Genomic DNA, 20014 nt, shown 5'->3' with positions numbered 1-20014 from the left:
AGAGACTGCCAGCCTGGGACAAATGTATATATATATAAGTATCAGGCACACATTTGTGACCAGACTAACTCTACCTTTCTGGCTTCAGGTAAGGCTATCTGTAGATGTCTTCTCCTAGCCCAGCTTCTCTCCATTCCATTTGAAGGAGGTAAGAAAGAAAATTAAGACCTCGAACCTGGGGTCAGACCTGGATTTGAGTCATTATTCTGCTGATTATTGTCTTCATGATCTTGGGTAATTTAGTTTTCCTCTCTTTGATCCTCTCCATCCTAGAAACAACGACTACTATTTTTTGACTTACTCCATGAATACTAGTTATGCACCTATTACATGCCAGGTACCAGGGATACAACAATGAACAAGAACATTTGCTATGTGCTGGGCCTTGCTTGACATCTGTCATCTACCTAATCCCAGGACAATATGCAGCATTTTATGTCGCAACTCATTAGTGGCTCATAAAATCGTTTCATTTGTGGATTATATCCTGAGACTTCTTTTAATTAAGTATAATAGAATGTGTCAGTTATCAATGCACATTTGAGGGAAGTAGTTAGCCTTTTTGTCTCTCTGTTTTCTCCCCTGCAAACTAGGATAATAGTACTTATCTCGTAGGGTTGTGGTAAGAATTAAATGATTTAATATAGTAAGAATATCAATTGTCTTACAAAACTTTTATGTGTGATGTGTGTGTGTGTGTGCACGCAAATTCGTGCAGAAGCAACTGCATTAGATCAAGATATAAAACGTCTTTCTTTTCTTTCTTTTTTTTTTTTTTTTTTTGAGACCGAGTTTCACTTTTGTCGCCCAGGTTGGAGTGCAGTGGTATGATCTCGGCTCACTGCCTCTCCAGGGTTCAAGCGATTCTCTTGCCTCAGCCTCCTGAGTAGCTGGGATTGCAGGCATGTGCCGCCATGCCCAGCTAATTTTGTATTTTTAGTAGAGATGGGGTTTCTCCGTGTTGGTCAGGCTGGTCTCAAACTCCCGACCTCAGGTGATCCACTCACCTCAGACTCCAAAAGTGCTCAGATTACAGCATGAATCTGTACAGATCACCACATCCAGCAACATAAAATATTTTTCTTATAGTACATCATGATCACAAAGATCTGGAAAATATTGCCCCAGGACACAGGGTCTTTGAGCACATGGATGTCTTTGAACTGAGCCTAGCCTATCATAGATACGCAGTTTGTGAAAGCAACAATCTCCATTTCACAGGCAAAAACAGAGACTTGGGGAACTGAAATATCTTGCCCAACATCACAGTGTTATTGATCAGTAAAACAGGTATTTGAATCCCAGTGCAGGCTGTAGCTTCTACATACTTAGCCAACACGCCACCTTATTTTACTGCTGTAAACAGTGGGGTAATACTGGCATCCACCTTGGACTATTTTGCCAATTGAAAGAAATAATAAGTGATCCCACCAAAACATTAAAATACTTTGTGAAGATTAATTACCTCTCGAGTTGCTTGTCTCAAGTCACTTCTTTACAACATGTGAGCTGCACAGACTGTTGTGTTCATTGTTCTCCATGGTGGCTGGTTCCCTGTTTGGAACAAACTCATTAGATGTTTGTTGAATGAATAAGTGGATGTGGGCAAATGGAAAGTTTCCAGGCAGTGGATCAGTTAAAATCCAAAGCTGCCTTCAATAAAGTGGTGAGTACAGAACACTATTCCATCTTGCTATTTCCTGCTCCAAATGACTCAGTTCTTCAAAACGTGCACTGTGCTAAGACTTGGGGAACCAAGACTGGGATGTTGGTGAAGTAAGGAGGGAGAGTACAAGGGGGAAAGTCCCAGCAAAACACGGGCTGCAGTGTTGTACAATTTTTTAGTCCATATAAGTAACACCTCCTGGAGTTGTATATCCTACAACCAAAGCACTCCTCCCAACTGTGGGGAGGAGAGTTAGATCATGCATTTGTCCCATCCATCTCTGTTCACAGGACACCAGACATCAGAGACAGAGAGAAAAACTCAAGGGGCCAACCTGACTTGTCTTTGGGCAGGTGTTCTCTAGACCAGTAGTAGCTGTAAAGAGCAAAAGGATGGGGCAGCCATCTCTGACTTGGATGCTGATGGTGGTAGTGTCCTCTTGGTTCATCACAGCTGCAGCCACTGACACCTCAGAAGCAAGTAAGTGAGAAGTGTGTGTGTGTCATATGTGTGTGCATGCACGAGTAGTGTAGCACTTCTTAGAGGCAATGTCAATTTTCCTATCGCATTTGGAATTTGCATTGTCTTTATTCTAAGTTAAAGACTTCATTTAGACTTCAATATGCACAGGACTTACTTGAAAGTTTTGCTAAAATGCAGATTCTGGTTCATTAGATCTTCAGTTGGACCTAAGATGCTGATTTTTTTTTTTTTTTTTCTCATTGCTCAGACTGGAGTGCAGTGGCGCGATCTCAGCTCACTGCAGCTGCAGCCTCCTGGGTTCAAGTGATTCTCCTGCCTCAGGCTCCTGAGTAGCTAGGACTACAGGCACATGCCACCTTGCCCAGCTAATTTTTTGTATTTTTAGTAGAGATGGGGTTTCACCATGTTGATCGGGATGGTCTTGGTCTCCTGACCTCGTGATCCACCCACCTTGGCCTCCCAAAGTGCTGGGATTGCAGGCATGAGCCACTGTGCCCGGCCAATGCTGAATTTTAACAAGCTTACAGGTGATGCTAATGGTGGGGTCCTTGGAGCACACATTGAAAAGCAGGGGGATAGAACCTCTCTAAGATCTGCAGGCCCTTTATTGGAAGGTCAGAAACATACTCTATTACATATGGTGTCCTAGTTAAAAGCAAATATTTTGTGGTCCTGCCATCTGCATTTGTACCCTGGTTCTACTTCTTACCAAAGGAGCAAGGGGCATAATCCCTCTGAACCTCAGTTTTCTCATCTTTAAAATAAGGATAAATCAAAAACTGACCTCACGAGGCCATTAGGAAGTATTCAACAAGATAGTGAATGAAAAGTGCACATCCTATTGCCTGGCATATAGTGACTGCTTAATAAACAACAGCTTATTTTTTTAATGATAATTTTTATTATGGAGGAACAAAGTACAACCGACCTGCCTGGTGGAGTTGGAGGACTACTGAGAGAGGAGGCAACACTGAGCCGGGTCCTGAGGAAGGTTTCACCAGTCAGGGAAGCAGATCGGGCAGAAAGCAAAAAATGTGCAAAGGCAGAGAGGGCAACAGGTTCACTGTAAATCCTGCCAAAGTACAGGAATGCTGTGCATTACTTTTCTGAATGTGGGAATGTGGATATTTTAAAAGAAGATAGCTTGAAAGCAATGCTTAACACAGAAAAATTAATGGCGGAGTTGGGCATGATGGCACGTGCCTGTAGTCCCAGCTTTTTCAGAAGCTGTGGCAGGGTGGGGCGGTGGTGGGGAGTGGAGGCTTGAGCCAGGAGTTGGAGGCTGCAATGAGCTATGATCGCACCACTGCACTCCAGCCTGGGCGACAGAACTAGACTCCCTCTCTAAAAAAATAATAAAGTTAAAAATTAAAATGAAATAAACACAGAATGAATGGTGGAAGAGGAGCTTTGTTTCTTTCCTTCTTTTCTTGTTTTGGAGGGAGTCCTAGAGAATAAATCTTAAATATAATGTGAGTTCCCTGGAGAATGAGGGAAGGATCTCTGGGTGCCCATGGGCCCAGCTGCCCACACTCTGAGGCTGGGCTCTTCTGTCCGTAGGATGGTGCTCAGAATGTCACAGCAATGCCACCTGCTTGGAGGATGGGGCCGTCACGACGTGCACCTGCCAGGAGGGCTTCACTGGCGACGGCCTGACCTGCGTGGACCTGGATGAGTGCGCCATTCCGGGGGCTCACAACTGCTCGACCAACAGCAGCTGCATAAATACGCCAGGCTCCTTCTCCTGCGCCTGCCCCGAAGGCTTCCGCCTGTCTCCCAGGCTGGGCTGCACAGACGTGGATGAGTGCACGGAACCTGGGCTTAGCCACTGCCACGCCCTGGCCACGTGTGTCAATGTGGTGGGCAACTACTCCTGCGTGTGCCCTGCGGGCTACTGGGGGGATGGGTGGCACTGTGAGTGTTCCCCGGGCTCCTGCGGGCCAGGGCTGGACTGCGTGCCCGAGGGCGACACGCTCGTGTGCGCAGATCCATGTCAGGCGCACCGCGTCCTGGACGAGTACTGGCGTAGCACCGAGTACGGGGCGGGCTACGCCTGCGACACGGACCTGCGCGGCTGGTACCGCTTCGTGGGCCAGGGCGGCGTGCGCCTGGCTGAGACCTGCGTGCCCGTCCTGCGCTGCAACACGGCCGCCCCCATGTGGCTCAATGGCACGCATCCGTCCAGCGACGAAGGCATCGTGAGCCGCACGGCCTGCGCGCACTGGAGCGACCATTGCTGCCTGTGGGATGCATCAGTCCAGGTGAAAGCCTGCGCCGGCGGCTACTACGTCTACAACCTGACAGCGCCCCCCGAGTGTCACCTGGCGTACTGCACAGGTCAGCCCGGCGTTTCTCGGAGCCATCATCCCAGGCCTGGATAGGCGCTACAGGGGACTAGGGCACCTCCTTATTGATTGTCTGTCTGTCCCTGTGACCCTGCAGACCCCAGCTCCGTGGAGGGGACGTGTGAGGAGTGCAGTATAGACGAGGACTGCAAATCGGATAACGGCAGGTGGCACTGCCAGTGCAAACAAGACTTCAACATCACTGGTGAGGCCAGGGGGGAGGAAGCGGGTTGTTGAGAAACCTGTCATTGACTGGGGGAGGGACACATTCTTCTGCTGTGAGATTGGGGTCATCTGGGTATGACGCAGGAAATACATATTCAACCTGAGTGAAAATAGAAGATGCCCTAATATACATTAAAGCTGGCAAGAGGCTCTCTGGGCCTCCCCGAGTCTCTCTTTAGTTGACTTCAGAGCTCCCAGAGCTTTGGGGACCTCCTCGCACCCAACCTTCTTTCTGAGGCCCCACACTGCAGTGGGCACACACGTTGCTGCCATCTGGGAGCCAAAGACATCTGAGTCCTATTCCTGCAGCACCAGGACACAGGCCTGGTGACCAGTCCACCAATCAGCTCAGGCCCGGTGACCAGTCCACCTATCAGCTCAGACCTGGTGACCAGTCCACCAATCAGCTCAGGCCTGGTGACCAGTCCACCAATCAGCTCAGGACTCTGGGCCAGGCACAAGCCTCAGATTTCTCATACGTACAATTATTGAAGATGAAAATTGTATATCCAGACTTCAGTCACGATTTTAGTCACATCCAGGTGCCAACTTTACAATTGGAACCCTGGTTCACTTGCTTTATCCAAGTGTTGCCTGTGCCATGACTTTTATTATTAACTTTTCTTCTAATGGACTGAATCTCTTAAGTAAATGTGGGGTGTTGATGGTCAAAGCTTCATCTGTCTGTGGCAAGTTATGCTTACCTTAGACAGAAAGTTAACTATAAAAAGAAAGTGAAAAGAAAAGGTACTAAATTCCAGCAGTTGTGTAATACTTCAATAAAACAAAATTTTAAAAATAAATACTAAAAATTTTAAAAAATACTTCAACTTTTAAGAAATTAAAAATGAATTCTAGCTGGATCTTGTTTCCTTCCCCAGACTCTGAGCCTGAGGCCTGCTGTCTGTTTGAGAGGGAAGTTAGTGGGCTGGCTGCTGTGGCTCACGCCTGTAATCCCAGCACTTTGGGAGGCCGAGGTGGGCAGATCTCCTGAGATCAGGAGTTGGTCAGCCTGACCAACATGGCAAAACCCTGTCTCTAGTAAAAATTCAAAAATTAGCCAGGCCTGGTTGCAAGCACCTGTAATTCCAGCAACTCCAGAGGCTGAGGCAGGGGAATCACTTGAATCCAGGAGGCGGAGGTTGCAGTGAGCCGATATCGCACCACTGTATCCAGCCTGGGCGACAAGAGCGAAACTCTGTCTCAAAAAAAAAAAAAAAAAAAAAAAAAAGAAAGAGAGGAAAGTTAGTGAGTATGAGTATATGGCATTAAAGACATTAGTAAGCTGAAAGTGTCTCCTTGATGTAAAGAGGGTAGAAAGCAATTGCAGTTTCTTTCTTTCTTTTCCTTCTTTTCTTTCTTTCTTCTTCTTTTTTCTTGACAAAGTCTCCCTCTGTCACCCAGGCTGGAGTGCAATGGCGCAATCTCAGCTCACTGCAACCTCTGTCTCCTGGATTCAAGCGATTCTCCTGCCTCAGCCCCTCAAGTAGCTGGGATTACAGGTGCCTGCCACTGGGCCTGGCTAATATTTATTGATTTATTTTGTATTTTTAGTAGAAACAGTGTTTCACCATGTTGGCCAGGCTGGTCTCAAATTCCGGACCTCAAGTGATCCGTCTGCCTCAGCCTCCCAAAGTGCTGGGATTACAGGCATGAACCACAGTGCCCACCCTCCCCTTTTTAAACTAATATTCACTGTTATTTAATGCGGAACATCACACCCCCCTGAAAATCCTCCTGCATTTGGTATACAACCCACACTTAGGGGAACGCAGGACTGAATGGTTGGCCAATTGATATATACATTGATATCAGGGGTCCAGTTTTGAGTCCTCATCACATTGGGAGGGGAGAGATCAGCTTGAGGCTATGCTGAGCACCTCCAGGTGGTGGTCAACACAGCCAGCTGGACCTGGCCCCGGGGGACATGCTGGGCCCCGAAGCTACAGATGCAGGCCCTCAATCCTGCCCAACCTCACTGTTTCAGATATCTCCCTCCTGGAGCACAGGCTGGAATGTGGGGCCAATGACATGAAGGTGTCCCTGGGCAAGTGCCAGCTGAAGAGTCTGGGCTTCGAGAAGGTCTTCATGTACCTGAGTGACAGCCGCTGCTCAGGCTTCAGTGACAGAGACAGCCGGGACTGGATGTCCGTAATGACCCCAGCCCAGGATGGCCCCTGTGGGACAGTGTTGACGGTACGTCTTGGCCAGTGGGGCACAGAACCAGAGCACTGCCTGGTTCAAGCTTCCGCTCTATCACTTCCTAGTTGTAGGAGGTTCGGGGTTGCTTAACCTGGCTGTGCCTCAGTTTCATCAACTTTAAAGTGGAGAAATAATAGCACCTACTCCGTAGGCGTGTTGAGAGGATTGAACGAGTTAATGTGTTAAAGTGATTAGGACTGCACATAGTAAGTGCTCAATAAATGACAGCTTCAAATAAACTTCAAATAAAGAGAGCAATCCATGGTGATAGTTCCCCATTTTACAGACAGGAAAAGTAGGGCTGACAGTAGTGATTGTCCCAGCCAGTAGGCATCAGCATTTGGTTCAGAAACTGGTCCTTTCGTCTCCAGTGGTCCTGGAAGGCAAGATGTGTTTCCTTAATGTACACAGAACCAGGACCTCACTGACAGAGGCCTCCTCAAATGAAACTGAGAGGTAAATGTTTGAGCATGATCTCTCCCACCTCTCTCATTACTGGAGAAAGAAATAAAAAGAAAGAAAAGAAAGAAGGAGAAAGAAAGAAAGAAAGAGAGAGAGAGAAAGAAGGAAGGAAGGAAAGAAAGAGAGAGAAAAAGATTTATTGTTGGCTGGGCGTGGTGGCTTATGCCTGTAATCCCAGGACTTAGGGAGGCTGAGGCAGGTGGAAAAGAAGTCAGGAGTTTGAGACCAGCCTGGCCAACACAGAGAAACCCTGTCTCTACTAAAAATAGGAAAATTAGATGGGTATCGTGGTGGGCACCTTTAATCACAGATACTCAGGAGGCTGAGACAGGAAAATCGCTTGAATCCAGAAAGCAGAGGTTGTGGTGTGCCGAGATTGTACCACTGCTCTCCAGCCTGCATGACAGAGTAAGACTCTCTCAAAACAAACAAACAAAAAAGAAATAATTAATGTCATTTTCCAAGGATGGCATTTGAAGTTTTATTAATGATGACTTAGCATATGGCTTTTAGTTTTCAAGAGAGGAAGCACAGGGTGCTCGAAAGAGCCTAGGCTTGTGAGACCTCATAAACTGTGGGCAATCCCCCAGTGACTCTGTTACTATGAACCTCTGTCTTTTCATCCAGGAAGCAGAGATATGGCAGCACCACCTCTTAGGGTCACTGAAGTGACTAATGCAATAATGCAGGTATTCAGCTCCGGGTCTAGCACATGACATATGTGCATGAATGGTCATTGCTGTTATAACTTTTTTTTTATTTATAAAGAAAAGATGATTAATTGGCTCATAGTTCAGGCTGTACAGGCAGCTTTTTATTGTTGTGGGTTTTTTTTTTTTTTTTGGATGGAATCTCCCTCTGTTGCCCAGGCTGGAGCGCAGTGGTACAATCTCAGCTCACTGCGACCTCTGCCTCCGGGGTTCAAGTGATTCTCCTGTCTCAGACTCCTGAGTAGATGGGACTACAGGCACCCACCACCGCACCCAGCTACTTTTTGTATTTTTAGCAGAGATGAGGTTTCACCACATTGGCCACGCTAGTCTCTAACTCCCGACCTCGTGTAATCCACCCACCTGAGCCTCCCAAAGTGCTGGGATTACAGACGTGAGCCACCGCACCCGGCCACAGGCGGCTTTTTATCAAGGAGACTAGGAGAACAGCTCACAAGTAGCCAGAGACCAGCAGATTTGGCTTTGAAGTCCTACTCAGATTTTCATGCCCTTTCTCTCACCCCCACCTCCCATTCCCTGCAACACAGAGGAATGAAACCCATGCCACTTACAGCAACACCCTCTACCTGGCAGATGAGATCATCATCCGTGACCGCAACATCAAAATCAACTTTGCATGCTCCTACCCCCTGGACATGAAAGTCAGCCTGAAGAACTCCCTGCAGCCAATGGTCAGGTGCGGCCAGAGAGAGTTTCTGGGACCCCTAGATGATTCTACACCAAAACCCCTTAACCATGAGCTTCGCTGTCAACTGCCACCTACAGAGAGCTGGGAGTGAGGTCTGGGAATAGGGCTGGCCAGTGGAAAAGCCAGGTATCCTGGAATCCAGGTTCAAACCTAGATTCTCATAAATGATGGCTATGCCCTGGACAGTGGGGGACAGAGTCAGAACACTGCCTGGTTCAAGCCCTAGCTCTGTCACTAATTGTATGAGCTTGAGTGAGTTATTGAGCCTGGCTGTGGGAAGCTGATAGCCCCTCTCTGGGTGTCAGTATTTTCATCTGTGAAATGGATTTAGCCATACTTGTACTGCCTTTCTTAGAGTACAACAGTGCTCTAAGAATCAAATGATGTGGGAGATTCCCTTGAGCCCAGAAATTTGAGGCTGCATTGAGCTATGATTATGATGTGAGTCAGATTCAACCCTCGAACTGATGCAGATGATTCAGATGTGAATCAAATATTAGAGTCTCCACTTTTCAAAGGGGCAGGGTGGTTGTGCCAGAGAGCAGGAAGGGTCTCAGTCCAGACTGCTATGGGACTCTGGGCAAATTGTATTTCACATCTGGAAGGACCTCAGCTTCCTTCCTTCTCTGTAAGTGAAAGGAATTTGATTAAAGAGGGTTTTACAAATTATGATCTTTGCAAGTGTCTTGGTGGGGGCCAAGGGAGGCGCCCTGGAGGAGTGCCTGTAGGGGTAAACCGTTCATACTGGGTGCCACGTAAGGTTTTATTGTTTTTTAAAAAAAATGAACCTGTCACTAAATAAAATTGAAAATCTTCAAATAGGATGAATCACAGGCCAATGATGGAAAAAATAATCGTTGTAATATGAGCTAAGATTTATTTATTTATGACAGAGTCCTGCTTTGTTGCCTAGGCTGGAGTGCAATGATGCAATCTCGGCTGACTGCAACCTCTGCCTCCTGGGTTCAAGCAATTATCCTATCTCAGCCTCCCAAGTAGCTGGGATTACAGGCACTCACCACCATATCTGGTCAATTTTTGTATTTTTAGTAGAGACGGGGTTTCACTATGTTGGCCAGGCTGGTCTCAAACTCCTGACTTCAGGCAATCCACCCACCTCAACCTCCCAAAGTGCTGGGATTACAGGCTTGAGCCACCACACCCACCCAATAACAGATTTATTGAGAGCTTACTATATCTCAGGCATTGTGTCCAGTGTTCTGCCTGGAACATCTCATCAAACTCTTATAGCAGCCCTAGGAGATAAAGGTATTATTATTATTATTCCCATTATACTGATGGGACATTGAGGCTCAGAGAAGTTTGAGTGATTTATCCAAAGCTGCAAAGTCTAACAAGTGATAGAGCTGGGATTCAGACATCAGGTCCAGAGCCTCCACTCAACCTTGGAAGCTTGGTTGAGCCTCCCTTCGAAGCTTGCCCATGGTTTTGTACTCTCTTGGCCAGCCAGACTCAGGAAAGGATGCTGGGTGCTGATGACAGTGCACAACTGACTTGGAGGAAGAAGGGTGCTCATTGCAGGCTGTTGGCTGGAGCCTCACCTAGCCAAGCAGTGTCCTGGGGCACTGTGGCTCTGTCCTCGGCCTGGTAGGCTCTGGGGAGCAACAAGTGTGTTCACATCTCTATGTTTTTTGGTTTTGTTTTGTTTGGTTAAGAACCCAGGCCTCATTCTATCACCCAGGCTGGAGTGCACTGGCACAATCATAGCTCAATGCAGCCTCGAATTCCTGGGCTTAAGCAATCCTCCCACCTATCTCCCAAGTAGCTAGGACCACAGACACATGCCACAACCCTGGGCTATTTTTAAAAATACTTTTGTAGAGATAGAGTCTTGTTATGTGGACCAGGCTAGTCTCAAACTTCTGGCCTTAAGTGATCCTCCTGCCTTGGTCTCCTAAAGTATTGGGATTATAGGCATGAGCCACAGCACCCGATCCCTCGAGTCTCTGTCTTGAGTTAGAGATCTCAACCCAGTCTTCACTGACAACTCAGTTCTCATCTATAAAATGGACTTCCACATTTCAGAGTATTTCTCATGTGCCTTATTTCATGAGGCATCAGCCTTACAAAGTCCTTTGTGGGATCATCCAGTGAAGTTCATATCAGTGTGGCTGTTTTCAGTGTGGTTAAAAATAAATAACTCATTTATAAAGCTCAATCTTCTGATGTAGATGTTAGTACATCACGATGGAGACCAGGACGCAAGTTGTAGTACTCATAATAGCCCAATCCCTTTTAACCTGTTCTAGATTGAGACCAAAGAAGGAATCCAGGTGTTTCAATAATTTGTTGGGTTTTTTTCCCCCATCTTGAAGGCTACAGGGGTAGCAAGTGAGGGATTGGATATGTTACTTGAGATGTGATTGATCCATGGACAAGCAGCATCAGCAGTATCCAGCAGCTTGTTAGAAATGCAGACCCTAGAGCCCCACCCCAAACTGACTGAATCAGAGCCTGCATTTTATCTAGATCCCAGGTTGACCTGTGTGTACTCACTGCAGTTTGCAAAGCAACAGTTGGTGGGTTCCAGTCTTATTGCTGGATAAAAATGCAAATAACTGCAAGGTACTGCCCAGAAATGCAAACCAGAAAAGGTAGCCCATCAGCAAATGTTCTCAGCCTGATCTTCTCACCAACCTTTCTTCCCCTGCAGTGCCCTGGACATCAGAGTGGGGGGGACAGGCATGTTCACTGTGCGGATGGCCCTCTTCCAGAACCCTTCCTACACACAGCCCTACCAAGGCTCCTCCGTGACGCTGTCCACTGAGGCTTTTCTCTATGTGGGCACCATGTTGGATGGGGGAGACCTGTCCCGATTTGCACTGCTCATGACCAACTGCTATGCCACACCCAGTGGCAATGCCACAGACCTCTTGAAGTACTTCATCATCCAGGACAGGTAAGGCAAAGACTCCTACATGGGAACCCATGGGGGGAATTCAGGGGGTTCTTTGGACTTGGATGGAGAAAAATTGCATCTTTTTTTTTTAGACAGAGTCTTGCTCTGTCACTCAGGCTGGAGTGCAAGGAGTGATCTCAGCTCACTGCAACCTCCACCTCCTGGGTTCAAGCAATTCTTCTGCCTCAGCCTCCCAAGTAGCTGGGATTACAGGCATGCACCTGCATGCCCGGCTATTTTTTTTTTATTTTTAGTAGGGAAAGGTTTTCACCACATTGGCCAGGCTGGTCTTAAACTCCTGACCTCGTGATCCACCTGCCTCGGTCTCCCAAAGTACTGAGATTACAGACATGAACCACCATGACCAGCCGGAAAATTGCATCTTTATATTCATTACCCTTTAGCTGAATCTTAGCATTCCCATCCATTATAAATACAGGCAACAAACTCAGAAATATTAGCAGGTCCTGTGAAGCCATTTATGGTCATCAATACTTTTTAGGCACTATAGCATTAGAATTTTCACTAGCCCTTATTATTCAATGCATTATCAAAAACCTACATATTTTCAAATATATATTTATGTATAATATATATACACAATGATATGCATTTTATATTTCAAATGTCTTATTTTTTTGCTTGTTTGATTTGGTTTGGCTTTTTTGAGATAGGGTCTCACTCTGTCACTCAGGCTGGAATACGGTCACTTGATCATAGCTCACACCACCATACCTAGCTAGCAAATGTTTTTAATATTTTGAGAATGGCACTTCAGTTTCATTGGTTTCCTTTACAATCTTTTAAATATTTTTATTTTGTGCAAAAATACTATTTTTGAGGGGGGTTGTACAAGTTTCAGCAGGGAGCTGAGAAGGGTTTGCAATTCAGAAAATGGTAAGAAACCTGATGGAAAGGCATGCCCAAGGCAGCAGGCAGCCCAGCACCTGGGGGAGGAGTAAGGTATGGGCATGGTTAGCCAAGGGCCAGTTGAAACTAGGAGGACACAGGTGTGCTACCTTTTACTCAAGAGGCACAAGATGACTGTGAATCTTACCACGAGAGGGTAGTTCACTTTCTCATTCATAAGTTGAAAAAATATTTTGGAAGCTTGCTGTGTGTCAGGCTCTGTGGATTTCACAGTAAATAGAAGGAAGAAAAACCTCTGCTCTCGTACAGTTTGTATTCTAAAGCAGGAGGATCAACAATGAAATGAAATCGAAATATATAGTATGTTAATGACAAAGAAGTTATAGAAGAATCAAAGCAGGAGAAGAAGAGAGACATTTGCGACTTTAATTGCATAGTCAGAGAGAGCATTCCTGAGAGACAGTGGTCTGTTTTTATTAGGTTATCTCAGGGTCTGCCTGGTTACATCAAGGGAATATTTTCAGGTGGTTGCGAATATGATATTCATACCTCTTCGTTATCTGGAATCTCCCTTTGCAATAAAAATAAAGCAGAAGTCTGTTTTAGAGGGTTTGGCAATTAACAGTGTCTAACTCAAACTTAATACAACCCCTTTGTTGACCTTGTCCTCATTGTATGGTCTGGTTCTATTTATGGGAAGTGATACTTGTTTGCCATCTTGAGGTCATGACTTAAAGGTTCTTCTAGAAAATAAATGTATTTCAGTAAAAAATATAAGTAGATTTAAAAAAATAGTAAATAAATAACAATACAAATGTTGGGATACACAAGAAAATGCTCACAAAGGATCTCCACAAAGAAGAAAACTGAAATTTGGAAACTGTTGGCATGACCTTGATTGGAGCATCACAGAGATTTGGGTTCAAATCTTGGCTTTGCCATTTCTTAGTTTTAAGAAACAGGTCAGCTTAGCTCTCTGGGTTTTCCTGTCCTCAGACATAAATGAGGATAAATAATACCTGCTATACTGGGATTTTAAAACTTGTTTTTCAGGAGTATAAAAGTACAGCAGGGAGGCCAAGGCAGGCGTATCACGAGGTCAGGAGTTCAAGACCAGCCTGGCCAAAATGATGAAACCCCGTCTCTACTAAAAATACAAAAATTAGCTGAGTGTGGTGGCATGTGCCTGTAATCCCAGCTACTCAGGAGGCTGAGACAAGAGAATTGCTTGAACTGGGAGGCGGAGGTTGCAGTGAGCCAAGATCGCACCACTGCACTCCAGTCTAGGTGACAGAGCAAGACTCCATGTAAAAATAAAATAAAATGAAAGTACGGCAGGCACATTGTGGAAAACTTGGAAAGTTCTTTAAAAGATGCAGGAAAAAATGTAGGGTGTGTCTATATGTTTCCATGTGGGTGGGTGTGGGAGCTGGGGTGAGAACTACCAGTCTAGGAGAGATGTCAGAACCTCACAAGGCATGAAAAGAGGAGACAAGTTGGGGAGACAGTGAAAGTGATTGGAGGGGACACATGGATGTCCAGCTTGGCTTGAGCACATGGAGCCCTCACAGGCCATACTGTCTGCCTGTCAGGAGTCGAGTCCACTCAACCTCAGGGCTTTTCGCTTGCCAGGTAGAGTCTGCACTTTTGGGGCCAGATCTGAATTATGGGAGACACAAGAGTGAAAATCATTCCCAGAAGTTTCCTTCTCAGTTTTGCAGTCAGTGTTCAGCCTCCTTCCTAAATCAACTTTGAGCAAATAGTGCAGAATGGCAGATAGGGTGCCCAGTTTGCCTTCTCGGAATGCCCATGGGTATCCCTGACTCAGCCCAGCACATGGGAGTCTCTGCATGCTCTGTTTCAGGTTTCTCCTTGTAACTGTGTTTGGGCACAATTGTGTGTATGCACAGATGGGTGCACACATGCCAATTTCATCAGTGGCTCTTGGTACCTGGAGGCTTCCATCGTTATAATTATACCAGGCACATGTAGATAGCACATAGTAGCTAATAATTTTTTAATGTTATTCCTGGGAAATCAGGAAGTGCTGACTTTTGGACAGTTTCACATAGTAGCTAATAATTTTTAAATTTTATCCCTGGGAAATCAGGAAGTGCTGACTTTTGGATAGTTTCAGCCCTGCACTGATGACAGTTTCACTTTAGTATCAAATATATAAAGCACCTTTGGCATACTACACACAGTTCAGAAACAAAAAAAAAAAACTAATCCTTACAGCTGTCTGATAACATGGCTGCAATTATTTCCTCGAATGATCCACCTGCCTTGGCATCCCAAAGTGCTGTGATTACAGGTGTGAGCCACCACGCCTGGCCAGCTGCAATTATTTCCTATGTACAGATGAAGAAATTAGGGCACAAAGAGATTAAGTAAGTTGTCCCAAGGTCACACAGCTAAAAGGTGACAGAGCAATATTTGAACCCAGGAAGTCTGGCTCCAGAGTCTTTGTTTAACCAATCACATGAAATGGTGTGTAACCCTCCCAGATGCCCACACACTAAAGACTCAACTGTCCAAGTGGTGGAGAACGGGGAGTCCTCCCAGGGCCGATTTTCCGTCCAGATGTTCCGGTTTGCTGGAAACTACGACCTAGTCTACCTGCACTGTGAAGTCTATCTCTGTGACACTACGAATGAAAAGTGCAAGCCTGTGAGTCACCTCCCCTCCCCCAGCTCATCTCTTATAACCAAAGACATTTGGTCACAAAGAAAACAAATCAACATTGTTTCCCTGTAGAATGAGCAATAAGATGAGGTGGGCATGGCCAGGCAGGAAACCTAGGCCCCCAGGAAATCAGGTGCGATCAGTGAAGTGCGGCAGGCTGGCAAACGCTCTGGCTTATCTGCAAGCTTGTGTTCAAATAACAAGAGCTGACATTTTTAAGCACTGTGTCCACCTCACTTGTGTTAACTTTGAATGCTTCACTGCAACTCTATAAGGGAGGTGTTATTAGTTCCCTTTCCTCATGAGGAGGGGAGCTCAGAGAATTTGAATGACTTGCCTGAGATCATGCATCTAACTAGCAAATGGCAGAGCTGGGACATGCATGCGCCCCGGTATACAGATCTCCTAAAAACTTCTGCCTGGGGCAGGAGGAGGCACCTATGAGGTCTGCAGTCCACTCCACATGGCAGAACCACTTGCAGGTTCCCTCATGGAGGGTGTTTTTCTATTGCCCTCTCCCTATAGACCTGCTCTGGGACCAGATTCAGAAGTGGGAGTGTCATAGATCAATCCCGTGTCCTGAACTTGGGTCCCATCACACGGAAAGGTAAGAGAGCCACTCGCTCCTCAACATTCTTGGCTGGGAATAATCTCTGGAGAAGAAGAGGGATAACAGAGCCTGGCGCCTTGTCACCTTACTGAGCTCTGAAGAACTGGGAGCAAGTGGATGCTCTGGGGCAAGGTGGAAAACAGGCTGCCTTCCTTTTACTATTCCCATTCATCCACCCATTCATTGTACATATATGATTGGTAGATGAATGTGACACAGGACACAAGCATGGCCAGACAGGCATGTGGAAACGTTGATCATCCAGATATGTTTGCATACATGGGAGGTCACATACATACATTCATATTTGTAGTAGATGTATGCCTACTCTGTGTCTAGGGGTCTTGTGATGAGCAGAAGTAGATGGCCCTGCTCACATGGAACTTGTGAATCAGTGAAGAAGGTGCCGTTTGAATAATCCCATGTAGACGTGGGATCTGGGTGGTGCCAGTTGATGGCACCACCTAAGATCAAGTGCAGGGCCTGCAAGCACTGATCTTAGGAGCAGTTTAGGAAGGGTCAGAATCCCGTAGCCTCCAGCTTCATGACTCCTAAACCATAATTTCTAATCTTATAGCTAATTTCTTAGTCCCAAAAAGGGAGTCTAGTCCCCAGGCAAGAAAGAGGTTTGTTTTTAATAAGGGCTGTTATCATCTTTGTTTTAAACTATAAATTAAAGTCCTTCCAAAGTTAGTTCAGCCTACACCCAGGAAGAAACAAGGACAGCTTAAAAGTTAGAACCAAGACGGAGTCGGCTAGGTTAGCTCTCTTTCACTGTCTCAGTCATAGTTTTGCAAAAGTGGCTTTAAGAGTACAGGTTGGGCAAAAGGCCTATGGTAGGAGGGAGCCCTGCCTGTTTAAAGAACTCAGAGAGGGCCAGGCAGGCTGGAAAGAAGGGAGTGGAGTGGGATGAGCTACTGCAGACCGTGCAGGGCCTTGCAGTTCTTACTAAGGTTTGGGGCCTTTCTCCTGAAAGCAGTGAGGGCCCCGATGGGTCTGAAGTAGGGGAGTAACATGATCGGATTTGGGCTTTGAAGAGCTCACTCTGCCTGCGAGGAGAAAAGTGGATTGAAGGGATTTCTCCCAGGCTGCTTGCCAATCTCATGCATTCTTTTTTTCACTGTTCCTTCCGTTTTCCTCCAAAGGTGTCCAGGCCACAGTCTCAAGGGCTGCTTTTAGCAGCTTGGGTAAGTCTGTTTTTTTTTTTTTTTTTTTTTCTTTTTTTTAACCAGGTACAGGAAGTTCTTTTCCAGTTCCTTGAAGTGCTGCATGGGGTGGGGGCCGGAGACAGAAGACAATGTAAACATCGGGTTCCCTCGCATGGAGCTCAAGGAAAGACCCTTACCCAGATAGGGACTAGCTGGAGGTGTGGAAGGGAACAAGGTGAAAGTCGGGGTTCTGGTGAGACAAAGCAGGGGGGCCTGGGAACTCAGAGCAAGGTGGGTTTGGAGGGAGCACAGCAGGGTATGGGAAGGGAGATGGGGGACATTTCCTATTCCAGTGCACTTCATTTTAAATAAACTGGGTACAGGAGCATTATGAAAGGAGAACCAAAGGACAGAACAGGTCCTCTCTGCAGCGGGACCTGTTCCAGAACTCTCCTAGGGGGCTTCTGTTAACTTTTAATGCTTCATAGCCACTCTGTAAGGGAGGTGTTACTAGTTCCATTTTCTAAATGAGGAGAGGGGCTCAGAGAACGTGAGTGGTTCTACATCTGTCTATTAATTGCTAGAGCTGGGACATGTACCCTGGTATACAGATCACTTATTTTACACACACACTTACTATAGACTTGTACCCAAAGAGTACGCACACACTCCAGATCTGCATCTTGTGCACTTCCTGAGGCCCCAAGGCTCTTCTCTAACCCCTTTTTCTAGATTCATTCAATAGGTGAGAAATATTCCCTGAGTGCTACTATGTACCAAGAACCATGCTTAATTCTGGGGTGAACATAGCAAACAAGAAACCCCACTTCTCTGCTTCTTTGCTCTTCTGACTCCCGGAGGTCCCCAGAGTATGCTGGAGGGCTGGGCTTGAGCTCTGAAGACGTAACGGTAACTGTGGAAATGCCTGGAATGCCTGGACCTAGGGCTGTACATATGCACACACACCTATGCTGTCTCCCAATAGTACCTATGTGCACACAGACACAGGCATGCCCAGATAAGCACTAAGACTGTAAGTCATGCAGACCTGTTTGCCCACACACACAAGGTCACAAGCATTCACTCCAGTTTGCAGACACCGATGCACAGGAAGCGGCAGTCATACGTATGCATATTTGTGTGTGCAGATATACACACACTTACTGGAAACCTGTGGCCAAAGGGTATGCACACACAGCAGATGTGCATCTTGGGTACTTCCTGAAGCTCCAGGGATCCGCTCTAACACCTTTTTCTAGGTTCATTCAAGAGGTGACAAATATTCGTTGAGTAATACCATGTGCCAGGAACCATGCTTAGGGCTGGGGTGAACACAAAGGTCAAACAAGAAACCCTGCTTCTCTGCTTCTTTGCTCTTCTGACCACAAAGACCAGGGACAGGTGGCATTTTTATGGCCCTTGGTTTTCATGGCTACTGAATTATCTAAAAGTCTAGGTGAAAAGCACATATATGCAACAGCTACCTGGATCCACAGAGGTTGTTACACTAACCTGGGCTTTTTTTTTCTTTCTTTCTTTTAAGATGGAGTCTGCTCTGTTGCCCAGGCTGGAGCGCAGTGGCACAATTTTGTCTCACTGCAACCTCTGCCTCCTGGGTTCAAGCAAGTCTCCTGTCTCAGCCTCTCCAGTAGCTGGAACTACAGGCGTGCACCACCACACCCAACTAATTTTTGTATTTTCTAGTAGAGATGGGGTTTCTCCGTGTAGCCAGGCTGGTCTCAAACTCCTGACCTTAGGCGATCCGCCTGCCTTGGCCTCCCAAAGTGCTAGGATTAAAGGTGTGAGCCACCCTGCCTGGCTAACCAGGTATTTGATTTGACTACTCCAGCCCAGTACTGATGAGCTCAGAGCTGGAGAGTCACGGCATTCCTAAGAAGCTTGCCCTCTGTTGCTATCCCCCAAAGGTCTTTAGGGATGGTTGAGTAGGTTGTGCACTGCACAAGAGTGCCCTGTTGTGAAGGTACCAAGCCTAGTGCCAGAAGAAAGACCACCTTTTTCAAATCGGTCCACCTTTTTCAGGAGAGATAAGGAAGAAGCTTCCTTTTTCTAGGAGACCAGCCCAGAGAGAGTGTCCTTGTCTGATTGGTCAGTCTAGAGGAGGCAGCTTATGTTAATTTGCACAAAAGTGCAGCAGTACTAGCAGTTGCCCTATAACTGTTTTCTTTTCAGGGCTCCTGAAAGTCTGGCTGTCTCTGCTTCTCTCCGCCACCTTGACCCTGACATTTCAGTGACTGACAGCGGAAAGCCCTATGCTCCATGGCTGCCAGCTCACCTCCTGCTGGGCAGAGGGCATGATGCAAGCCAGCACTCCAGTCACAGAAAAGGGAGTTCATGCTTTGGTCAGCCTGCCTTCTTTTCTCCCCCTTAATCCTGGCTGTCGAGAAGCAGCCTGTGTCTTTAAATGCTGCTTTCTCTCAAAATGGGACTCGTGATGGTGTACCCTGAGGCCCCTGTCTCCTAAGAGAATGTGGCAAAATAATGATTTTTAATCTCTGTCTTTGAAGTCATCCATTCATTCAACAAGTATTTACTGAACTCTACCATGTAATAAACATGTGTGATGCTAAGGATCCTATGGTGGGAAAAACAGCCCCATGCCCTGTCCTCATGGAGTTCAGTCTACTTGGTAAGGCTGGGTTCTGCTGTGTGACCTTAGATAGGATACACAATGTCTCTGAGCTTCATCCATTCATTCATTCATATTTGCTGAGCATCTACTATGTGCCAGGCACTATGTGCTAGATGCCAGGGACATAGCAGTGAACAAGGCAGACATAATCCCTGCCCCAGCCTCCCACCCCCAGAGTTTTCTATCTGTTAGGAGAGAGAGAACTTGAACAAGTAATTCTAAGTAGGTCAGGCACTTCAGAAATGAGGCCATAGGCCAGGTGCAGTGGCTCGTGCCTTTAATCCCAGCACTTTGGAAGGTTGAGGTGACAGTGAGGATCACCGCTGCCT

General features: G+C 46.4%; 1 protein-coding gene across 7 annotated transcripts; it reads left to right on the top strand.

Moving 5' to 3' along the window:
* Positions 1-61: 61 nt before the first annotated feature.
* On the top strand, positions 62-19549 carry UMOD (uromodulin). 7 transcript variants are annotated; one of them, XM_037740550.1, is made up of 12 exons: positions 62-88; positions 1957-2146; positions 3710-4486; positions 4592-4699; positions 6707-6915; positions 8642-8790; positions 10270-10410; positions 11477-11722; positions 15100-15262; positions 15803-15884; positions 17033-17074; positions 19226-19549. In XM_037740550.1, exons 2-12 carry the CDS (start codon positions 2059-2061, stop codon positions 19285-19287), a joined length of 2067 nt encoding a protein of 688 aa, XP_037596478.1. In that variant the 5' UTR covers positions 62-88; positions 1957-2058; the 3' UTR covers positions 19288-19549. The 7 variants fall into 7 exon arrangements, with proteins under 7 accessions (XP_037596478.1, XP_037596480.1, XP_037596482.1 ...); XM_037740552.1 differs by lacking the exon at positions 10270-10410 and adding an exon at positions 3060-3158; XM_037740554.1 differs by lacking the exon at positions 10270-10410 and adding an exon at positions 1618-1776 and having other exon boundaries at positions 2020-2146.
* The last annotated feature ends 465 nt before the right edge of the window (positions 19550-20014 follow it).

This window comes from Cebus imitator, unplaced genomic scaffold (assembly GCF_001604975.1).
Source record: "Cebus imitator isolate Cc_AM_T3 unplaced genomic scaffold, Cebus_imitator-1.0 Scaffold85, whole genome shotgun sequence".
NCBI lineage: Eukaryota > Metazoa > Chordata > Mammalia > Primates > Cebidae > Cebus > Cebus imitator.
Note: the sequence above shows the minus strand (reverse complement) of the source record. Positions and strands in the feature narration are given on the sequence as shown.

Bases quoted from the DNA above. Each gene is read 5' to 3' on its own strand.
- UMOD (XM_037740550.1), top strand. From the start codon at position 2,059: ATGGGGCAGCCATCTCTGACTTGGATGCTGATGGTGGTAGTGTCCTCT. The intron at 2,147-3,709 runs GTAAGTGAGAAG...TTCTGTCCGTAG, and splicing joins CACTGACACCTCAGAAGCAA to GATGGTGCTCAGAATGTCAC. The intron at 17,075-19,225 runs GTAAGTCTGTTT...TTTTCTTTTCAG, and splicing joins GGCTGCTTTTAGCAGCTTGG to GGCTCCTGAAAGTCTGGCTG.